The 25,148-nt window shown below is 39.1% G+C and overlaps 1 protein-coding gene across 1 annotated transcript in view; it reads right to left on the reverse strand.

Moving 5' to 3' along the window:
• CNTNAP2 (contactin associated protein 2) overlaps window positions 1-25,148 on the reverse strand; it is a 1,268,404-nt gene that overhangs the window by 43,017 nt on the left and 1,200,239 nt on the right. The window contains exon 21 of the mRNA XM_075142928.1: window positions 21,069-21,162. Within this exon, the coding sequence (XP_074999029.1) occupies window positions 21,069-21,162 (94 nt within the window). The remainder of the gene's footprint in view (window positions 1-21,068; window positions 21,163-25,148) is intronic.

Here is a 25,148-nt window from a genome sequence, read left to right on the forward strand (position 1 = left end):
TGCTTCTTTGGTCAGTCAGAAGGCTATCGCTGCCATCGTCTTGTTGCTACTGCAGGTTTTGCAGTCATGCAAAGACAGATGGCATGATGCTATTTTAAACCGTTTCTGAAACTCTGGATCTTGAATCCCAAACTAGCAGACCGGTTTATTTTCCACTACATCATTCCAGCTGACACTACAAATGCACAACTGCCTTCAAGTACTGCCAGGACAGTCTCAAGCCCTGACTGTCTCCCTCCTATTGAACATATGCTGCCTCTGTAGCAAGTTTACCAGGGCAGAGGCTGGCTGATCATGTGGATATTTCAACAAGCCTTAAAAAGCCCCCAAAACAGCCTGACGAAAAGCTTTGCCTGTGCAAAACAAAGCTGTAAAGCCAGGGAGGCTTGGATTTGACTGTTGTATGGGACATGCCCCAGTCCTACGGCAGGGAATTAGAGAAGTGAACCACAGCAGATGAACTTCTAGGGGGCATTAAACTGGGAAACAGTCTCTAATTTTACGTCATATGCTATTTGGGCTGTGAACCACTGCAAAATAGCAGCTATACGATGTCTGGGAGCGTAACACAAGAGCAGCATTTGCCGGGACTCAAAACCAGGCCTGTGATCAGCTGTCCTACAGCAGCGCGTGGTTTTGTGCAAATACAAGAACCTTTCACTATGGGTATTTCACGAAAAAATGTCATGTAGCAGATGAGGAAAAAATGAAACTGTTGTTCAATAGCAGAAGCAATGGGGAAGGTAATAAAATGACAACCATGAAAGGACAAACATTTTTCCAACCACTTCCCGACTGCCCAGATAAAATTCATGGAACAGAAACGCCTCTTGTTGGTACACCACAATATGAAGACTGAGCATAATCTAATAATAATTGGCTACTTCACTTTATTTGGAGTGCCTGAAGTCTCTTGACAAGAACAGAAACGCCACAGCTCCATGTCACGAAGAGATTTATTTCCTGCTGATTTGAGATTTTATTTTTTTCTTGGATGAATGCCCTTTCAATTTCTAAAACAATGCACCGAGGGTAAAAAGGATAAAGGATTAATTACAGTGAGACACCAAAGAGAAGAAAATTAGATAATTAAAATAAGATTTTCTTCTTAAAAAATGAATATTTAAGACACGATTCTCTTCTTCAAGGAATGAATTTATTCTTTCCAATCAAAAGGGTAATATTGAATAAACTGGCAAAACATTAGATCCAAATCAGAGACCCAACTAGAAAATTAGATATTTAATTAATATATACAGAAATGCATGAACTGTAAAATCTCCAGAATGGAAGAATATTCAGATAAGATTTCACTGGAAGATGAGAAATGGTATTTGAATTGATAAAGAAGCTGCAGTCTTTAGTATGCTGAAGCATGCATACATTCTAGGAGGAAATCGGTTTCCTTCTACAGTCTGCATAGTATCACTGTCTTTGAATTTTTTGTTTAGCTTATTTATATTTATACAAAAATTTATAAAAATAGCCATATAAAAATCAACCTCTAGCAGACTTTAAGATTAATGTGTTAAGTAAGTTTTAGTCACAAATTTATGTTAAACATAATGAATTTCTTCAGTTAAATTCATCAGTTAAACAAACATATGTTAAACTATTAGAGCACAGAAGCCAAATCTTTGCTGTCCTAAGGTGCTGAAGCATTTGCAGTATAAGAGAAGTACACCAGAGAATTAATATTAGAAGAAAGAACCCCAAGACCTGAGGAATTAAAGAAAAAAGCTGTCCATAAAACGTGCAGAGGTTTATGGTACTCAGCTTAAGAAATGCAGATTTTAAGTAGAATTTGATGGCTTATCTGGAGTAAAGCTTATGGTGTTTTACTACATGTTTAGCACCACATCTCAAGAGCTTTCTGTTCAAGTATTTGGTGCTGATTATGTGATACAGGTCACCACCTATCTATTATGGTTTCCCATTCAGTGTTTTCTTCCCATCCTCCTTATTCACCACTGTTTTTCCACATCCTCTTTATTCACATTTCAGTTGTTTCCTTCCTTCCTGTTTTATTCCAAGTATATCATCAGTTATATTTTTTATTCTGTTGTTACATCTACCACTTCTATGGTCATCTACCTCTACTGGTTTTTTGCTGGTTTTGGGGGTTTTTTTTTGTCTGCAGTTTCATGGAAGCAACACTGCTGTTTTCAGGTCTTTTCTTGTCACAACGTTCAGGCACTTAGAACAAACGCTTTTCTTTGAGATTTTAAGCATCAGATGGTTGGTTCACGCCTCTGGGTCATGTGGATTTGTAGACTGAGGTGGGCACGAGAAGACGGTTGTTGACAAGACACCTGTTCCACACCGGAAGAGTTCTTCATAGAAATCTGCATTATTTGACAAGCCCCAGGTACTCCAAGAACATATGTATATGTGAGAATTTCTGTGCTAGGAAATCTTAGTGTTGTTCATCACGATCTCTATGTTGAAATTTACTCAAGTACTAAATCCTCCAAAATACTGATATGCTTCTTCCATTCCTTGATGCACAGACTATTACTTACTGATTGAAGCAGTTTGATTTAAGTTGAGGAAAGAACAAACCATTAAAGTTTCTTTTGCCCTAAAAACCTGCACTTCTTTTTCCACCCGTACTTTCCCCTCCCGGCAACTGGGAAAAATAAATACTTTAAATATTGCTGGTAGTTCCAATATAATAGCTTTGAGATGCTCACACGTCTGACAGCATTGAAATGCACAGAGAACAAGTGGTCTGACACATCAACAGATGTACAGTGAGGCTGAAATATTCCGGATATGCTGAATTTACTGGGCATAACATTTATCTGTGCATCTGCTAATGTAGCCACAACATGTCCCAGTTCACGGTCTGTGCAAAGCAGAGTTTCATTTCACAGGCACAGTGGAGAGTTATCCAAGATTTCTGAAAGACAAGCAACCTGCTTAGAGTTACTGCTGGGCTGCTGGGTGGATGCAAGTCAGTAGAAAAGCTGGAAAAAAGGAACAGTAATAGGTGACCTGTAAAAGCAATATATCTCTTTTAGCAGCTGACAAGCTGGTACATCCACATCTGCAGAAACTATTTTTGTGGATAGTTACAAAAGACTGTATTTGAGCATGCTCAGCACCAAACTCTGCAAGAGGAGCTGAATATTGGCACAAGAAAATCCCAATATGCGTTTTTAAAAAAAAATTTTTATACTTGGGATTTTTGTGGATGAGTCCATCTGAAAACTAGAAAAACTTTAAATGAGTATTTTTTCATTTCTTTCCTCCCTGCCTCTAGTTCATTAGTAACAGGAGAAGTCTGATTCAGGCAGCAGCCTAGAGAATAGAGGTGAAGGCTAGATTGAGATTGCAGGAGCTTAAATTGCAGGACGACCCTGTTCTTTTGTCTTAGAAAATCTATGGCAAGTTGGTATGTTTGCCTTAAATGGCTGGCTGATGTGTTTGTAAACCAGTTCAATAGTGAAGCAGTGAGGGTGGTGGTTAAAGCAGGGGACTTTCTATCAGCTGCTCAAACTCAAAATGTCACCATAAGGGTAGTGCTGATCACAGGACCTTGTTCCTCAGCTTTGTCTTGCGTACGGAGGGGGGAGAGCAACCTGTCGCTAGCTTTGTCCATGATACTGAAATCCTGTGACTGGAGGTCCAAGAGGATGGAAATGTGCCAGCACAAAACTTGATGCCCTCAGTTTGAGATCTGTGAAAACAGCATGGGATGAAGCCAAATTGTCACATGCTCAGCTGAGGCAGTTGCTGTACATTTTGACAGGAGATCTGAGCTTGCTAGCAAGCAGAAGCCAATCCACAATAATTAAGAAGGAGCAGACAGGTGAGGTAAAGATATATTTGCTGATTTCTTTGCCTCATGGTCAGGCAGTAAGAACAATGCAAAGAAACAAGAAAAACTGGTACCTTCCATGGACAGCTGTTCAAGTGCAGTTTCCCAAGCTGTACATTGCTCCAATTTGGCACCACAGGAGCAGAACATCCCTGTTTGAGCCACAGGCACCAGGTATCAGCCAGCTTTCTACCTCATCGATGCTGTTGCTTTGTCACCACCATTTCGTGCCCCACATCTGTGTTTCTCACAGCTTCTTTCACTCCGCTCCTCTGTCCCTTTGGCTCTTCCCCTTTTTCTCCCCCTCCAGAGGCACTTACCCAACTTCACAAGAACTTGATGTTCAGAATTAAGGCGCCCCAGTAGTTTTATTCTTACGGAAAGGAAATTGTCTAAGCAGCTGATAATAGTTTCTACTTATTTTTCAAAATATAGACATTTCTAACAATTTCCACTTGAGCTCTGGAAAAAAGGGCATACAATTTGCTCATGCTAAGAGCCTGGAGAAAGCTGACCTGCAGAGCTCTGCCACGCTTTATGGACCACACCACAGCTTTGGGTGTCCATGGGGACTCATGGCAGCTGTGAGCCTGTGGGGCACTGAAATGTGGGTGAGCAGAGGGGAGAAGGAGCTGGATCCAGAGCAGCAGAGAGACAGCACTCTGAATCCATCAGCAGGAACAGGATGGAGTCTGACCTGAATATCGATAAAAGCTGCCTGCTGCAAATTCGTATGTGAGTTGGAGCCAGAGGGAACCAGGGAGGGTAGTAAAAGGGAGTCAGAGGGTGAGGGTGGGAGGAGAAGGGAGATATGGGCTAGGCAAGAAGCCTAGAACAAGTGTGTGCATGAGGAAAGCTCCCCAGATTGCTTTTACGTTGGAGAAAGCTAAAGTAATTGTAGCATTATTGAAATGTAGCACAGTTTTTAGTATAATAGGAGTCCTAGGCCTGCTGCCCTCACCGGGAGCTGCGGGGAAGCTCAAAGGCCGGCAGGCTGGGGACTGGGAGGCAGATGCAGGAGAACTTGCATGCACAAGATTTTGTACATGTCTCCGCGATGTTATGATTTGGCTTATGTTTAATTTGGCTTTTAATCTGACTGGATGCATTATTATGACAATTATGTAAACAGTAAATTTCTTAAAAAAAAGCTAACAGCTATAGGTGAGTCTTAAGGAAGGACTGGAAACAGCCAGCTCGGAAGTTATAGAAATGGATTCAGTGTGTAAGTGCCATGCACGCCATCAAAAAGGCACAAAACCAGTGCAGAAACAGCCATGTAAGCAGTACTGTTGGTAAAGGAATCACACTCGGAATAGAGGACAGTGTCTGAACCCTGTGACGAACACCTTACTAGCTAATTCCTGGTGGGGGAAACAAAAAAGGGGACAGATCCAGGAGATCTGAACAAAAACTGGTTGTCTGTCAAGCTCATCATGTCCCACTCTCCCTCCCTGTCTCCCTCTTCCTCTCTGCCCCCCCTCAGAATAAAGTGGAAATGCAATGCAACTCTAACATTTCCCGTTTACAGAGCATGAAAATATTTATTTTCCTGTATGAGGACAGGGTGCAATGTATCACCCTCATTCCAGCAAAAAAGTCCTTCATAAAATTAATGCACTGGTTTCAGTGCATTCCTCAGCAGAAAGGACTCGGCACACTACAAGCAATACCCAGGTACCAGATGTGATGCAAGCTTAGCTGTCAGCCAGGCATTCCTTCGTTCCTGGAGGGGACACTATTCCAAAGTCAAGATAACAGTCTTAAGCAATTAAGATATGCTCTGTGCATTAACGGAGAGAAATTTGTGGGCTCCTGCAAGCTTGCAGGACCTTGTCGGAGAGCTGCTGAATAGGCTTCTTTTTCAAGGTAAAAAAAGCACGTGAGAGTATATGCCAGTGTAAAATGCCATTTGCTTCAGCTGAGATAAAGCTACAACGTCGCTTAAAAATACTGCCTTCTCATTCCGGCACAGGAACTCGGCAGGGCCGTGTGCCTTGTGAAACAGCCATGTCGGTTCCTTTGCTGCGTGTGGAGGTGCCCGTGAGCGTCTGCGCAGAGTGCCTCAGGACGGTGCCTTTCCATGGCAGGGCTGTGGGGGCCGACAGCGAAGTGGAGGAAGCTAAAGAAGAGAGGTTGCCCAGAAATGTCTCAGGTCTTGCTGCTGGTGTGCCCTGGGTGAAGCTGAAAAGCAGCCTTGACTGCAGAGAGCTCAGTATCTTGGTGAAAAGGTGCAATTCTTTAAAACTTAGACCCATTCTCCAAATGTACTGGTTACTGTGCCAGTGCAATTCTTATCTCAGTATCTCTTCTAGTGCTTCAACACTTTATACCCTAGCACACTGTGTTGATCGGCTTTTTAACCCACAACAACGATTTACTGAAAAAGCATGACTTCACCAGAGAAAGAAATAGATCTAGGCAATTGAGAAAATAATTGAGTAGCATCATTTACTGAATGCAAGGGTCCTAGCTTGCCTTTAGTTGAATGGAAATAGGTAATAATTTGAAGAAGAGTGACAACTATCTTGAAAATACTTGAAAAAAGCACTAACTTTTATATGTGATTCTCGTCATAACGCAAATATTTGAGGAAGATCACTACCGGTATTTTTAGACACCAGTTTTGCAAAACAAAACAGGCACAACAACAATCAAAAAATTTACCACAGATGAAGTGCAGTTACAATGCATGAAATCTATCCTTTATTGATTCATGAAAATGGTTTATTTTATAGGAGTGCTGCAAGCGGGATGAATGCAGTAACTGCATTTTGTTGTTGAGTGCATAGGCTAGGACAGTATTACTGCAAGCTAATAATATTGCAACCAGAAAAAAAAGGGAAATAATGGATGATCTACTCTCTTAAAAACAAGGAAAAAAATGACTGTCATCAATTTCCTATTTAGGAATGCATCCAAGAGCTGAAAAGTAATGATCAAACAACAAATAATTTATAAAAAATGACCTAGAAAGGAAAGCAGGTCAGCCACCTAAGTCATGAAATGACTATAGGCCACACGGCACAGCGCCGCACTGAGCAGAGGTACTTGAGCTGGCTCAGGCACTGGAAGCAAGGTTAGCAGAGCCTCCCAGCTCTGCTAATGATGCCAGCGTCATCTTTACTGAGACGTCCTACCCAGTGCCATTAGCTCTGCTGACGTGCAGTGTGTGAACCACCCCAGTTTCTTCTGCCAGCTCTGCATCCCAGGTGGGACAAGGGTGATTTTCAGGTTTCCTTTAAGCTAGGAGTTAGCCTCCAGAGAGGCACAGGACGACAGGGATGTGGTAACTATGATGGGAAGGTGACGCGGGATAGGTACTCAGCTGTATCCATACAGCTCCGCCGCAGGTGCTGAGCTGCTTCCCCACCCTTCCCTTCTGCTGTCCCCTCCCCTCCCACTCCTCGTGGTTGAAGTTTCCACTGCTGACACCCCCTTACCGACTCTCCCCACAGGAGGGACAGCCCGCAGCCAGTACACCTTTCAGCATGGTCGTTAGGGCAGAGGGGGCTCCTGCAGCTTCCACCAGCTCACTTTCTGACCCTAGTACCTTCACTCTCCAAAACTTCATCAGTTTTGAGAGATTTGATTGCCATCATGAATTTCATTGCTTTCAAAGACTGTCTGCTTCATCCAGACGAATATTCAAGTGGAGATGATGCTAAAGTTTCTGGTAGGAAAAAAAACCCTACAAAACTTCTCAATTTGTTGTCACTGTCACTTGATATTTCCTATGGGTGGACTAAATGTTTTTCAAATACAGTGATCTAATAAATTATCTTATGACTAAAACTAAGAACCTCACTTGATACGTATGAAAAGCAGTTCCTTTTACACAATACAGTTGTTATTATCTGAATTACTTATCAAAATACAGGGTGCATTAGAATCAAGTTCTCAAAATGGTCTTTACAGATCTTTGCCAAACTTAAACTGTATTGTAGCTGTTGACTGCTTTATGTAAACATTTCCTACTTCTCCTGTTCAATGTGTACAAGACACACTCTGCTGAATTCCTCTTTAAATTAACACGTTAAAGCCTCAGTAGAAACTTGTACTATGAAAACCAGCATAGGAAAAACTATATTTAAATTTAACCTACTATTTATTTTAGCAATTATTTTATTTCAGCAACTTAATGAGTATTACAAGCACCTCTAAGAAATTAAGCATCCGTGTCAGGGGTGGAACAGCTGATAGACAGAGAATAAAATAATCTATCTACATCTAATCTGTGAAAGCCATTTGAGGAATAAACCTGAGACTTTCAACTGCCAGTTACTTTCTGTACTACTTTAATGGGATATTGCGGGATATTAACTTAAACTAAATAGATCTTACCATGAATTCTAGAGTGTTAGAGATGACTGCATGAGGATTATAGTTTTAAATCCTCTAATTTATGTCTGGAGTTTTCACAGCTTGTCTTTAAACTTTTAAATTAAGTTGGATATCTCAAGGTTTTCCAAACCCATATTCAACTATCCTCCTTCATATACTCTTTCTTTGTATCACTTTCCAGAACTTTCCAGAAAAAACCCAAATTTTTACAATGCTTTGCAATTCTTTAATTACATCCCAGAGATCTAAGACTCTATTATTTGAAACAAGAGGCAAGTACCAATGCACGGAGTTTTCCTCTCATCCCTTATTCTAACACATCAGGAAAGAACTCCTAGCTTAAGGATCTCAAAGGACCCCAGTAGTTGCAGCAGTATTTGAGAGCAGTGAAGAGCATCTTCTTGAGTGCTGTGACAAAGACATTTCTGGCATTATTAACTTCCTTAAAGTTCTATAAAAATGTATTGTCCAAAAGCCAGAACTGTTCTTTAGGATATATGTTAACGTGTCTACTGTAGAGTCACTCAAAATACAACCAGTTTGCTTGACTCAGGGTAATTCAGATTATTTCTAAGCCTGACAGATCACAGATCCCACTACATTAAGTTTAGTAGTGTCCTGTTTGTCCCTATTTAAAGCATGCGAACAGCATTAACATTAATGAGTAACATTAGAATACTTGAGAAATTTTCAGCAAAATATAGTAGCCCAGTCTATTATCTGGTCTTTTTTTTATTTCACCTAGATGAATCACAGGTGGGCCTCTGGGCTATGCTGAATTGGGAAGAAGGAAAGAAACATCACTGTGAACTAGTAGAAAAAATGTTCTTGGCTCAGAACAAAGTTATTCTACTGGGAAAATTGTATTTCTTTAATGAAAAAAAAAAGAAAAAGCACCTTAATAAATGCTCAGACTACTATTAGTGTAACATGTAGCATATAGAGACTGAAGTATTTTTATGTAACAGCACCTGTATATTACCTTCAGTATTAACTATTAGCTACAGAAGTGTCGTGGTGTGTTTGGGGTTTGTGTTTTGGTAGGGTTAATTCATAATTGGGAGAACAAGGCCCACATCACAACAAGGACATAGTTTGGCAAGTTTTAGGTTAGTTTGTACTTGACATTTTCTGGTAGCCATTTAGCTCTCCCATGAAGCCTCTTCAAAGGATTTAATGGGAAAAATGATAAAGAGAAAATTAGGCAATAAACTTCGTCTTAAAAAAATTAATTACAGTCTTCTGAGAACGTTGCGAGTTCTTTATCCTGCACTGCTGGTCCAAGATTTGTTATGGTTTATAAAGCTTTTGGACATTTTTCTTCTTTCTTATTTCATTGGGGAATAGAAAAGGAAAGTGCTCAACTGTTACAGTAGTGTTACTAAATGGTAAAAAATAAATAATGTTTGGGTTTGCCTAATAGAAAGTAAAATGGTTTGAGAAGCTGTGTTTGAAGTTCATGTCCCTCCATTTCTCCCGCAGCTTTTGCAGTCATCAGACTTCTGTACTTCTTCTAGACTCAGGTCAGTTTTAGCCACTAATACACTGCTGCTCTTTCCCATATGCTCCATATGCTCTTTTCATAAATAGGAGATGAGCTATCAGAGAGTTCATTAGCCTTTGCATGTCCTTTATAATCTCTGACTCTCATCCTGTGGTGCCAGGAGGTCAAATTTGGCCACTATCTTATCAAATGTATCTTTTTGTCTATGTTTAAATTAGAGGGAAACCCAAGATGTTACCTGTGAAAAATTGAGAGTCTCTAATTCCTGGTCTAATTAATGCATAAATAGTAGACTTTTTCCATCTTCATTTGTCACGTTATTGACTGTCTTGCAAAGAATCCCATGAGAACATAGAAGCAAGAAACCAATTAGAGGTTGCCATTAGCCAAAGGATGCTGGGAATTATGCTACTTTTACGTTAAGTGAGTCTTTACTGAGTGAAGAAAGTATATATTTTCAAGGTGCTAAACTGAAATCACCTCAAATTTGGCTGAGAGTGATATGACAGCTTGATGAATTACATGAGTAATTGTAATAGTGGTTTTCCCTGAAGATGTCTCACAGCATCAGTATTTGTGAGGTGTCTCACCATCTACAACTCAAGAAATAATTTTGAAATTATTCTAAAAGAAAAAGGTTTTGCGAGGTGGGGTCATTCTAGCTTGAGTATTCCAACTGGGAAGAAGGATCAGAAGACAATTTTGTTGATCAACAAGCATTTTCATGTAACAATGAGGCAGCTGACAATCTCTCCAGAAAAAAGCAGGGAGGACTGGTAAAATTCTGAACATTCTCTGAAGAAAGTAGAAAACAGGAAGGAGTAACAAAAACAGTGACAGTATATGTTATATTGCTATCAGACTGAATAAAATAAAAATATTACCTTTTGGTGGAAGTTTTACTATAACCTTACTCAACTGCATCATCTGCAAGTGGAGTACAACCCTGATATTTCAGTAGCTGAGAATCAGTGAGATAGATTTGTAAGTTCATGTAGTCATAAAGGAGATATTTCTGGAAGGCGGTGTACATTTATGGGAGAGGAAACAGGCTTCTCTAAAAAGAAAGTTGTAAAGATGTGAGTTTATTCCTGTTGTATTTAAATGAGGTGTTTATGAACTAGCCACTGTACTGCAGATTAAATAGAGTTTTATCATGGCATCTAAATTTAAGAATCAGTTACTGTCATGGTCAATGGCATGACACTGCTACTAATATGTCAGATTTAATATCAGAATAAACAACATGAGGAGCCGTTACTGATATAGACTGTGTTGTAGAAAACCTCTGAATCTAATTCAGGAAGCTATTTAAAAACAATACTATTCCGAGACATATTCTTGAAACTGCTAAAAGTTTTGTAAAATGTATTATTCAAATAAGATACCATATTTTAAGACCAAAAAAAAAAAACAAAACCATGAGATAACCATTTTTTCAAAGCCTCCATCAAATAACACACCCAGCAAAGAGAGTTTCCACCACAGAATCCTTCCTCTTTCACCATACATGCATTTTCAGTTGAATGCAGATCATTCCTGGGTTTTGGTGAAAAATTTTAACACTAGATGTCCCCATGGAACACTTGTGAAGGTCCAAACAGTTTCCGTCTTTCCCTCCAAAAGTCGTTCTATTAATTTCTGATCCAGGAGACAATCTGAATTATTAAATTAAAACAAATTGTTTCATTTTCTTAGCTATATAAAGGTCTACTTTTTAGACTGGACCTCCTGTATTTTACTGGCTGGTAAACTTCCTTCAACAAGGGGTAAGATCCTGCCTTCCCTCCTTTGGTGACTGACTGCCATGTTTCAGCTTGACACTGTATCTGAAATTTATCTGAAATTCATTTCACCATAAATGAAATGGCACATGAAAAACGTAGGTGGTGCAAAAGCCTAAAAAAAGTGTATGTTTTTAGCTCATTATTGGTGACTGAGACGCAGCAAGCAGCAATGATGGGTTTGGGGTGACTGATTCCCCAGTGTCTTCCTCCTGAGCACATCTTAATACCATGCAAATAACCAGGGACAACCAGTCCATGTTGAGTGGTATCACAGCTCTATTGCTATGGCAAGTTTTAAGCGAGGTCACTGATGCAACTACAACGCGTGTTGTTATCTACAGCATGGATGTAGCTGAAGCCATTGGAAATGAAACGAGCAATCTCTTGAATGAGTTCCTTCTCCATGGCAACGAATAGCGTTTTAATTGTTCCGCGAAATATGCAGATGGAGAATAAATTACTGTACCTATCAGAAAGGGCTTATTTAAAGAGTGTATATATACAGCTTTAAAATTTGCTGGGCAGAAACACTTAAAAATAAGACATCAGTCAGATTTTGTTCTGCAATTTAAATAATGGGAGCATTTCCTTTAGAAGAAATGCAAAGTAACCTACAGTCAGAGGTCTGGCTTAACAGGAAAATGTTAAATTATCTTCCCATAATTTATTTGCTTCCCTTTTTTTTTTGTGTGATAGTGGGAGTTAAGCAAATTATTCACCATGAATAATTTAGCCTATGAATTTATAGTTCTATGTAAAGTACCTACAAAAAGATTATCTTATCTTCACATTTATTCATTACTTAATATTGTTTGAGGACTATGTTTATTTTACTATGTCTTGATTATACTTATGCAGAACAGGTGACTTTTTCTTGTGCAAAGCACAGCAGCACAATATAGACTTACTTTACATTCTACATAAGGTCTACCTAAGGCTGTGGATTAAAACAGGATTTAGTAGTGCAAAGATTTTGTGTTGAGCCTTTGAATTGGGATAAATTTGTCATACAAAGCTGTACAGCTTAAAACCTATCTGCACGGACAGGTCTCTGAGAGAATGAAAGCCATCCAGACCTAAGGCAGTTCTGAGCCCCAACATGCAAAGGTGCATTAGTGCAATGCTTTGCTAGGGGCAATGGTCCTACTCTCCTTTTGGGGTTTATTTCAGGCACAGTAGCACGTACCATGAAATTCCTGTCTAGTTCACACCCCAGAAACGCTCACACCTCTTGCCTTTCCCAGGTTCTCCAGCAATCTGAGCAAAATTTTTCCAGGCTGTAGGAAACCTCTGGTGCTTCTGGCATAAGTGGTCTTTGCAGATCGGAAGAGGACATGGGCAACTTCAAATTATTACTGACGAGAGTGAAAACTAGGACAGCTGTTGTGGGAGAGGGTTGACTTGGTACCAGTGATCTTCCAAAACAAGGGGACACAACCACTTCTCTTGCCTGTCTGACAGTCTCTCTGAATCGGACCACGGACTCGGAGGCACACAGTCTCTTGGAGAGATTATCATTCATCTGACCAAAGATGAGAGTTTAATTTCAATATTTTGGTCAGGCTATGAATTGTTTTACTCTGATTTTTTTTTCCTTCACTTTCCTAAGTGAAAAAAGCATCAGATAAAAACTGAGGGTTTTTTCAATTGTCAAACAATGAGTGAGTATTGAATTAGATGCAATTTGTTTACTTGTCCTTACAAGGAATGTCATGTAGATAATCTGCACCCTCACCCAAAATAATCTGGCCAAAATGGATATTTCTACAGCTGTTTCTGATCAAAACATGGGTGCATATTCATATTCTTTTTGAATATTTTCTATCTGGAGCCATGGCAGAGGTTGCTCATGTTAAGGAAAATTATGTAAAATTTAAAGACTTGTCCCTTGGCCTCGTAAAGACATTTTTTTGTCAGTTCTGTCTTTCTATTATCTTAGGGGATATCTATTCTGATTTTCAATTTTCCTTTCAAATATATTTGGAGGAAAATTATAACATGCTCTCACTTTCCACTTCAGGTATACCTTTGGCTTTCAATTTTCAGATTGTGTAACACTTTTTGTTTTATGATTTACAAGCCTTGTAGGTGCTCTCAGCTCTCCAATTTTGCTATCTATGCCATTATAATTTTATAGGGCCAACAGCAGGTTTTATTGATGCCCTTGGTGATCTTGTCATGTTCAGTTCCCCACTTTGACCCTTTAAAGCAGCTGCATTTGAAATAAATTAGTACTAGATATTACACAGTATAGGTGAAATAGTTCCTCTCTTTCTGTGGTAGGGAAAAGTTGTATAACTAAGACATGCCACCTTAATAAAATACAGAAGTTAGGAAAAGGTCAGTCTAATTACTGAAGTTTAAGTTTTCATTTTATTCCGTTACTTTTAAATAGTGTTATCACATGGTTTTGAATGTCAGATAAGACTTGTGCAAATACTCTGTTCAAAATGGCACTAACTAAATTAAATGTCTTTACAATCTCCTCTTTTTTTTCTTTTTTCAGAGCCAACAGATGCATACTTTGGAAAGAACTGTAAAGCAATGGGATTATTTTCTCCACAAGATTCTGTAGAGTGATTTATATGAAACAATTTTCTGAGATATCTTAAAGCATAAAGGAAAAGGACTTTATAATTTAGGAACTAGGAGACTCTTGCATTCTGTTACAGGCTGGTATGCATGCTAGAAAAGCATGAAAAAAAAAAAAGATAGATGACCTTCTAGAGCTGTTGAATGTCCACAGAAGATTTGAAGACTAGTAATCAGTGAAGTCTTTTTATAGAGAACAGTGCAATAAGCAAGTGGAAGGGCAGCCACCAGCTACAAACTACGGGATAGGGACTGAGAGATGAAGAATGACCTGAAGGGTGGGAGTGAAAAGTTAGTGGGGAGGAGATGACTCCAGCTAATTATTGGAAGAGCAGTGCTGGCTATACTCGTGACTACTGAGATTACCGTAGCGTCTAATTTAGTCCGGTTTGTCTGTGGTCTGCCTTCTGCCTCTCTGGAGATGCCAGCAGGCCAATGCTGCAGCAGCCAAATCCCACAATATTCTGAAAAATGGAAAGAAGATACAGCATGGATGCTGAGAGGCAAACGGCACCGATGGATATTCTTGGCTTCTCTTCTTCATAGAATCATAGAATGGTTTGGGTTGGAAGGGATCTTTAAAGATCATCTAGTCCAACCCCCAACCAAAAGATGAAGTTCACTTGGGCTACCCTAATTTCTGCCACAGAAGTTATTGGGGTGGAACCTGCAATTCAAAGTCTTTATGGTGTCCCCTTGGATGGGAGGCCTGTGGGTGAGAAATGTTCCTTTCTGAATAGGGCTTGTAGGTAGGATTTCTCAGAGAAACCAGATAGGCCAAAAACTCAAGGTCTGAAAGAAAAAAAATTTTTACTTTTACTTTGGTTTTTGTTTTAACTAGAAGAGCTGTGGAACATGTCCACCATTACCAGAAATGTTTCAAAGAGTGAGATATGGACAGATAGACAGATCTGAGGTCAGAGAGATAGGCAATATTAAATCCCAGAGGAGTTTCAACTAGGCTGATGCTATTATACAGGAGGAGGAGGAGAAGGAAAATAGTCCAGATGTTATATTTTTGTATGATAATTCATGTGTGACTCATGCAGGGGAAAGCACATCTTTAATAGTCAACTGCTACTGTAGCAGGAGGGCTCCTAATATGACAATATACATATGCGTTTTCCCTGAGATTACAGTACTGAATGTTAATGCTGGTGCTCAGAAATGAAGAAGCAGGCAGTTACTTTGAAGTAAGCTAGTGGATGAATTTACTGCATGCTAGCTATTTTCTGCTCATTATCAGCAAAAGTAGGTTAAGCTACCCTGCACTCAGATTATCTGCCTACACTGCAAAATGAAGGAGAGCCACAGAGCAAACTCAAGCTGTGGAGCCCTGACTGCCACACTACTAATATATATAATGAGGTGCTAACCTCATTACGATCATGAGGTAGTAGTAGATACATGTCAAAGGTATGAGGTAGAAAAATACTTTTAGATTATTCATAATCTATTTACAGCTTTGCATTATATTCTAGGATCCAAATTTAAAAGCTGAGCGAAGTACCTTACAGTATCAGAGACCTAATACTAAACTGGTATTTGGTTCGATGATTTCTTTGATTAACATTAACTTCATATCAGATTACGTCAATGTCAAGCAGCATACCAAAACTGAGAGCCAATGATGACAATGTCTATGTCCTTTACAGAATTTTTTATCAAGGCTATCAAAATGATGGTAAATGTTCTCAAAGAGATAAGATGTTCATCCTTTGGCATGAAACAAACCCTCTAAGTGATAAATCTCTGCAGTTGTGTGGAAACATGGACATTGAAGCTGGTTTTGAAAGTGTATGATTTGGTAGGATGAATTACATTGTAGGTAATTTCTGTTTTTCAGCTAGAAGTGTTGAAGCATCAAACTGTGAGGCTTGTTCTATGGAAAAGGAAGTATCTTATTTAGCAGTAAAGAATGATTACCTCTTGGAAAAATTGCCATTGTCCCTGCTAGTAGTTGAAACGATTTTGAACTTTTGCCTCCTATTATTCAGTATCTATTTGTGGAGAGATGCCATGCAAGAAAAAAGCAGTTTCCATTTCTATACCTTACCTAAGCCATGTAAGGAATATCATTTATCTCCTACTTTTTGTGAAGTTTTTCTATGTTCTCTCCTTTGCACACTTCAAACTAATTAGTTGGCTGGATGTAAGTTTGTCTTACCTCCCATCAGTCCAAGGCAGTGAATGTCACAATGAATCCAGAGAAATGTCTCCTGACCAGTTTTTATTTTTACCACACACCCCAGTAAAGAAACCGAGAAACTCCAGTCAGAGAACCATAAAAAATCCATTCATTGACACCAGGGAAATAACACATCTAGAAATGGACCTTCTACCTCTTCTTCTTGAAGAAATGCCCTTTTGAGAAAAGACTCAAGGGGTTGATTTTCAGGATCTCTCTTTAGTTGTAAAGTGATGGCAGCTGCTTTTGTAAGAAGGAAGGCAGTCCTGAAAGGTGTTTCCCTTTTTGCTGCTCTTACTGGAAGTACCTGAAGAGCACTAGGGTCAGGCAGAGGCATAAATGGAGCTTACAGAAATTAGCTGCAGGGACAGCTGTCAGTTCTGAAATTGATAATCTGTCTGTGTTATAGATGACTTGTATTACGTTGATTGTTTCCAAGTGGATATTTAAGTATTTTTGAAATGATATAATTTGATTTGAAGTGGTTGGTGGAGATGGAAAACAGACAAGGAGCACATTTCCTTTACTTCCCTGCCACTTTCTCAAGAGCAACTCTTGTCTGATCTCGGTGTTTCTGTGCTCAATCAAATATCCTATTAAGAAACTCTCAAATTATTTCTGTTCACCAGAATGATACTTTTACAAAATCATGTTTAATTATGTGTCGCTAGTTCTTTATAAATGCATATTAAAACCCAAAGAAATACTCCACTTCCAGTAATAAAGTATAGACTATGATATCAGTTCCCTATATAGCAAGTTCCCATAACGGAAATTGGTGTAGGCCTCCAAAAAGGATGTGAAGACAAACCTGAGCATTGCATCCAAACCCATTACACTTAGGGGGAAAAGCAAACCTCTGCTCTATTCTACCTCAGTAATGAGTCTCAAGATGCAGCCTAAATGAAAATGTAGCTTCAGATCTGAACTGTGACATACAACACTTCCTGTCACATTGTCTACTTTTTGGGTTTTCTCTTCATAGCTGGTCATCCAGACAGCCAGCTTTCCCTCTCAGCCCGTCTGTGTCAGCCATCAAAGACTACGTGTGTTTAAATAACAGATTAAAGAACTTCCTTGAAACATTACAATTCCCTTCTATCTTCTTTATAAAATCCTGCATTTCTCTAGTTTTTAATATTAGCACTAGAGAGACACACTCACGTAAAACAGGATTTTTCATTCGTTGTCTCCTTCAGCTTTATTTCAAACCTCAAATCATAATCCATTTTGTCTGTGTAAGAATGATATACCGAATGTCTTTACCTCCAGTTTCCCAGAAGGCTAAAAATATTATATACCAGTGTTTTTCAAGCCAGTGAACATTTGCGTTTTCTGGCAATTATTTCAGGAAAGCAGAAAACACCTCAACTTAAAGAAGAAGAAATGCTCCCTGATTACAACTGCAGTTCAGTAATTTCTTTTTGTTTCTGATGTGACCCTCCCGCTTTACAGAAAATATTATGAACAGTTACGAGGCACGGAGCCATTTTGTCACCATTTTATTAATCAGCCATATTGTTGTAACACCTAGAGCAGAGAGTGGTGTTGTATTGTGGTAGGTGTTGAACAAGTGATCATTTCTGACTGGCAGCAGATGAGCTGTCACAGCAAGCACAGCTGTGGCAGAAGCGGCTGCTCCTATGCAAATAACCCTAATAAAAATGGAAATAAGACAGGGGGAAGATCAGTTTCTTAGTAAGATTGTTCCAGAGTGCTCTTCAAAACCCCATCTGTCTTTAGAAATAGGGCCTTACATTCATTTTTTATGACAAATAAGAATTGCATAGTATGGGAACAACAGAAACTGAATGCAACTGATTGACAGACTAGCAGTGAAATAGGAGGCTACTCCCACATTGCCCATTTAGAGAATGTAATTGCAAGTGGGTACAAATTGTAACTTGATATATGTATCCAGATTTTCCCTTGGTGCTAATCCCTCTGGTCCACTGAAACAGTGGGCTAGCCAGTACGATGTGACAATTAGAAGCTTTAAAGATGCTGGATTCTGCATCTACTTTGCCCTTCAAACTGCTGCACTTGTGTAACTATGCTAACCGTGCGCTTCCCTCATTCAGCATTACTCTGACAGCTGCACAGTAAAGCTGATCAATAGACATGGTCAGTCGCACAACAATTTTACATCAGGAAATCTGTGTCTCTGCAGATAAGTTCAATTTATCTTTGGCAGAAAGAATAAAAGGGGTGGGTTTTTTTGTTTCTTTAGTAGTGATATGCTCTTTTGCTTAATAAAATATCCTATTTTGCAGAGACAGTAACAGAAGCAAAGAAGAGGAAGCAAAAGAATCATATTGTCAACCATGCTAATATAATCCTATGTTGTTAAAAAATGAAGTAAAACGAAGTTAAAAGATGAAGTAATCAATCCCAGGAATAGTAGGATGTACAATATACAACTGCATGATGCAGTTTGTAAGAATGGATGACAAATAGCATCTTCAGAAACAGGGAAGCAGTTGTCTGTGTCTTAAAATCACCAAGTAGCACAGGAAAACAGAAGTATAACCTATCCACAAATTACTCCTTCAGGGTAATTACTCCCAAGATCTTTGCCTGTTCCCAAACTTTAAGTTAGCAGTGGAGTTGAAGATGGGCATCAGTGATAGCTGTGATTGCTTTATGCTTCCTGATGACAATCTTCAACTGTACCATATGTATGGTACAGATATTGTACAGATATATACAGATATACTGTACCATATGGGACAGATATTATTATCAAGATGATGTTAACTATTTGAAATTCTAGATTTGGAACTTGCTTTTAGTCACTCTTGTCAGTTTACCCTATTTATATAGAGTGAAAGGAATAAAAATTGTAGGTTTCCAGATATTTAAAACTTTTCTGACTTTTTTCTTTTAAAACAAAAATCAAATTATATTCACTAACCTCTGCTATTTTTTTCTTCTTATATGTCTTTATTCTGAAAAAGTCCAGTGAGTCCTATGATCGAGCTTTTGATATTAACAGGCAGAATACAGATATTGTTCTGTTACCAGGCTTCATTTCTCATTTGGTAGGATCCAACTGAAACAGTCAGAGGATAGTTAAAGCTATTTGCAGCCAGATACATGACTTTTTGGAAATGAGGCAAACGTGAGGTGCTGTGTGTTCAGATCTGTAGGAACAGAACTGGATTGGTAACTCATTTCATTTGGACCTCTGAGATGGTTATGGCTTTTGGACACTGCCAATATTGAAACAAGTAACCTAGATATGAAAGGTCGTATCATGGACCATCTGAGCTGCCCAGTTCTTGCAGCCCCTTTATTCTTCATGAATGCCTAAAGAAAATTTCAGAATGGGAGTACTTAAACACGGCAAAGAAACCAGCACTTGGGCATGGGGTTATGTGGAAGACAGCTGGGTGGACTTCAATTTTGTAGTGCTATGACTGTGTTTAAAAATTCAGCTCAGAAAGAACCAAAGGCTAAACTTCCTATCTATGTCACGGTTTCATCTATGTGGTTACACGACTGTGTTGCTAGTACACCTGCCAGCTCAGCAATTCAAAGGAATTAGAAGTGGTTTCCTTGCAGAGCTCTGTCAGCACTCAGTGTATTTTAAATGAGTGTAGCATAAACAGTATTCCTTGCTTTCTCTTTCATTTTGTGTTTCTTCCATTTTTTCTTTTCACACCACAGTGTACAGTGCATTGTTTTCCTCTGCGTTTTAGGAATTGTCCTTTTCTTTCCCTTCACTCTTTTATTTCTCTCTTACGCTGCAGTATTTTCTCTCTTGTATGCCTATCTCCATATTAAATTTTAAAAACGAAACAAATGGAAAAGTGTATCTTCAAAAAGTCAAATTAGCTATGTGGTCAATTGCTTTTCTACTTCAAAAATCAGGGCATGGGGCTCACAGATTGCTGCCTTAGACCACTAAACAAAGAAAAGTTTACTATTTTCTGGATGAAACCCTTCACTGCAGTTCAAGCAATCACACCCCTGTACAAAGCACTTAGAGGAAATAATATCAATACCCCCTTACTCTGAAAAGGTGAAAAAGCCCTTCTTAAAAGCTCTAAATGTCAGGGGAATAATTGATTCCTGAAGTGAGTAACCCTGGAAATTTGTGTAAGATGCCGGCAGTGGAAAAAATTAAGCAATGGAAAGTAGGATGGCCTAAAAGTGAGGCCCAGGCAGTTTAAGATGCATCTGTATTGCCTTTCGAGTTCAGCTGGGGAGCTGGCCGGGAAGCTGCTGCACTGGGAAATAACGATGAGGTCCATAAAAGGGATGGAAAATGTATAGATGAGTGTTGCTGTAGGTGTTACAGACTTCCAAAGGACCTCACTGTGAGAAAGTGGCAGTTTTGGCAGAGTGATGAGGGATAGTTATGCCACAAGAGGAAGCACTGGGATAAGAAGGCTGACTGCATGAATAAAGGCATTATATAAAGCATATGATAACTTCACAGTGGAAGATCCTATTTAAAATAACTTCAATATCTCTCTGTAGAAGCAGTGGTCTCAATGATTTCCTCATATTCCCTCCACCTGACACTGAAAGGGTAATGAAACTTCACAAATAACGATGTTACAAGTGTCTCTTTACCCGTATCCGTTTTTTTCCGTGCACTGGGCAGACAATCACTTATTTGTGTGCACGTCAGCCTATGTGACAAAGTGAACATAACCCTTCCTTTAGGTATAACTCCAATATCACCACTTTCTAGTCAAGAATGACATGTGCAGCAAGCGTCCTGCTGCAAACACGACACACACCACTGTCCTGTGTGCTTATGGTTTTCAGTATTCTCTGAAAATACCTAATAAAACAACCAGGTATAAAATGAAATCTTACCTATAACTTTTCCTAGGAATAGTGCCTTTGGGGAATTGAACTGAATGTCAGACGTGGTTGGCAGGCTGTAACTTGTTGGAGGATAGTGATCGAGCTGGGGAAAGAGAGAAGAAATTATGAGTATTTTGAACTGATCTGCCTTCTTACAGTGCTACTGAATCAGGTCTACTTTACAGAGTTTATGCCACCACTTACAACTCTGTCTGATATGCCCTGCTTTCATTTTGATAAAGAGAAAATAACAGTTAATACCCTTCCTTCCATATCTGCCATCTCCACAGTTCCCAAGGCCTGGAAAATATGTATATTGGACATTTGTTTGTTCTGGTTGGTGTAGAATCACTTCAGCTTTTGCTTGTGTGCTTCAATATAATTGCTAAAAATAACAACAGCATCAACATCAACAATAAAACAGCTTATTATTTTAATATAAGATTTCCATTTGGGACCTATGTTACTGCTAAAGCTAGATTTACATAGCTGAGAATTTGAGATTAATGCAAGTGTTGGGCATTCTCCTTTTCAGAAAAGTCATCAATTAATAAGACGTACTTTTTTGCACTTCATCTTTATTATTTTCTTGTTGAAAGTATTGTTCAATTTAATTGTGATGACACCTAGTGAAACCTAAAAGATAAATTCAAGATTAATCCACTTAGCTAAATAGTTTAATCTATAGGAAACTCATATTGTCCCTGATGTGACACAACAATCACATTATATTAGCATACTTTTTCATGGGTTTTAACTATTTAACAGAAAAAATGTCAAGAGAGAGGAATAAAATAAAATGCTTAGTAATAGCACTATTAAGATAGTTCAGTACAGTTCAATAGAGTTTTGCTGTTCACATTTCATAAAGGTAATTGGGGTGAATTTTTATGTTTGTTGTCTTATTTATTCTCTCAGCTTTACATGTTTATTACACAGGCTTAAAGAGGGCAGAACAACAATTGTTTATTTTATTCTGGCCTTACCTTGGCACAAAACAGGATGGAAACTCATATACGTGATTTAAGACTTTGCAGGGTATAATAGACTGCAGAAGTAATTCTGGAGAAACCACAACACTAAATGGCATAGTTTTTTCACACATCTTTTTGCCATATTTCTAATTTCAAAATATTATTATCTTGGATTTGCTTTAATGCTACTGCAGATGTTCAGTTCAGTGGTTAAAAGTAAATGAATGGCAGATAGCGTAGAACTGAAGGGCTGAATCCCCTGATACCCTGGAATACTGTGAGCTCATGTACTTGGAAAGCCTACTGATGTCATATCCATGAATCTGCAGAGGCAACCATCTCAAAAACCAATAATGACTGGAAAGGAGGGGTCCTGTCTTTCTTATACTGCCCCATAAAACCCGAACCAGAGAAGTGTATATACATAATAGACAGAGAGGGAGAATGTTCTCTGCAGATAACAAAAGAGGTCTAGCAAATACTTATGTTCAGAAATGATTTTTAATTGATCATAACTAGTTTTCACACTGATTATTTAAAATTTGGCCACGAATGTTTATTAGCAAGACTACTGGCTATCTCCCAATTTTAAACTGTAGACTTTTGAGCTAAATATATGGAAAAAACATAGTTCCATCTTCTTACTCAGAAACTAGGAAGTTTCAGTTTGTTCAGAGTTATCTTGAACAGCTTTTCTCAGATTTTTAATAAACAGCAGAAATACATATTTTACATGAAATTAGAGTTACATAATTTCAAATAAAAAAGAGTTATTTTTGAAATGGTGCAGCCAAGCGAATACAAAGAGTTAAAATATGAAATAGTTCTCAACATTAACCACAGCAGGTCATACTAAGTACAAACTCCAGTTAAGTGCTTGATATTGGTTTTCCTGGTGGAGTGAAAATCAGTGTTCCAGCAACCACCATCACAAGTGTCAGACCCATTGTCAATGGGATTTGCAGACCTATCAGGTGAAAAAATATTCCCTTCTTATTTCAGAAGACAAATAGGAATGGCTCAGATCTCAGAGCTCTCATGGTATTTATCAGTATGGTTATTAAAATGAAGGTGTAGAATTTAGAGATGCATATCGGGAAAAGATTGGTGAAAAGACTGATGCACAAAACCTTGATCCTCCAACCTCTCATACGCCAAGACTTTAACCTCATGTAACTTCTTTGCCTGCAGTGGAATTATTTCTGATACATTCTGATTGCACAGGATTCATCTTCTAGGTTCTCCTTTTATTTGTACGCCTGAAAATATATTGAAGTATCTCTGATAAAATAATCTGGCATACTACCACGTACATTGGTATTTGTCAACATCATCAACATTTAAGTTCCTCCTTTTCCAAAATCAATCTGGAGCAATGTTTAAACATTTCTTCTTACTGTAACTTGGAATCTGAGCAGTGGGGTTGATTAGATCATCACTAATCTGATAAGATACTAATAAATGACAATAATTATTGTAAATCTATTAATCCATTTATCAATGTATCAATGTATTGCGGCTATCCTAGAGCCGTAGCCATGGTCCAGAGTAACTATTAGGAACAAGTAATAAAAAGTCATCTCTGCCTAATGTACAGGCTGTCTCTACCTGAGAATGCTAATTGTATCTGCAGGACATACCTGAAAATGAAAAGCCAATTTAAATGATGAATCACTGTGAGCATTTACATGCACAAATGCAGAATATCAAATCCTGCCAGCTGTGGTGTGGTGAAACTCCCTTTGTCTTCAGTTAGTGTTCAGGATGTGGAAAGGCTGGTCCATAATGGATTAATAGAGAATCAGTATATTAGCTATGTAAAGCCATAGTTTGTTTCTTTGCAGTGCAAGTTCCCTGCAAGAATACCAGGCTGCCTTCTGCCCATACAGAACAGCATTGTGGTATAGGTTTTTATTTTTAACGTGCTCTGTAATTTAGGCCCAGAATATCTAATATATCACCCCATCACCCAAAGCTTAGGTTTTGTAGTTCAGGTAATCAAACATGCTGTATTTGCTAAGAAGCTCTTCTGAGGCCATGGTGGAAAATCCTTTGGTGTTGCAAACCTCACCCTGTTCTGCCAGACACAACTTTGCCTTTCCTGGCAAAAACACATAATGGCACTCACATTTAAAATAAGTAAAAATATACCATTATGCTATGACAATGATCCCAAAAGAATGATACTATATTTCACCAAATCCCTCAAACTGGTGCGTAGTCATAGGTTGCCCATCTCTGGAAATGGGGATGGTGCCAGTGCCGTGGCAGGGGAGCAAAGGTCAGGGAACTTCCCTCTCTCCCCCCTTTTTTTCTGATTCCTGTGGGAAACCCCTACACAAGCACAGCACAGAGACAGAGGCAGACCCACATGCGTACCTGCACACTGGAGTCCTCCAGTGGGACTTCTGTGGCAAAACTGAAAGAGAGAGGTGAAACCACGCAGCTTTCTGGTGCAGCCAAAAAGGAGTCAAAGATATGAGCAGGTGTGCCCCCTCTTCCCCCCACCTTAGAACAGTTTAGTTAGCGGTGATCTTGGCCAGATTAAAAAAAACAAATAAATCCTTCCAGCGACCTCGTCTCCCCTTGGGGCTTCAGCGTGGCAGAGCATCGTGGTGCAGAGGCAAGAGATCCTGCCATGCGTGGGAGCCAGGGATGGCTACAAGGAGACTAATGCTGCGTTACATTGCAGGCTCTAACAGATACAGCCAGTTTATTGCTTAGGGGAATTAGTTTAAACTGACCTCTTGTACTGAATCGGTAATTGAATCTATCTACTCACATGTATCTTCCAGATCTCAGTGAAGTCCAGGGAAGATTTCAGAATGGGTTCAGCTATGAATTGTTTTAAGGGTTTAACGACTCTGTTTGAAGTTTTGTGTTGTTTTGATTCCTGGTTGAACTAAATCTCCATTTAAGAACCGTTGATACTGATTTCCTGGCCTTGCCATCAATAGGGGCAAGCACTTCTGGCTAGCGATAGAGCCAGCCACCGCTCCATCGCCAGCTGTGGCATCTCTGGTCCCACAGGGGACGCCTGCGTTGCCTTCCACGGCCAGCTTTGAGCTACGCCCTTCCCTCACCCTGGCACCTGAAATGAAATGGTGCACCACAA

The sequence above is a fragment of the Calonectris borealis genome, chromosome 2 (genome assembly GCF_964195595.1).
Source record: "Calonectris borealis chromosome 2, bCalBor7.hap1.2, whole genome shotgun sequence".
NCBI classification, from domain to species: domain Eukaryota; kingdom Metazoa; phylum Chordata; class Aves; order Procellariiformes; family Procellariidae; genus Calonectris; species Calonectris borealis.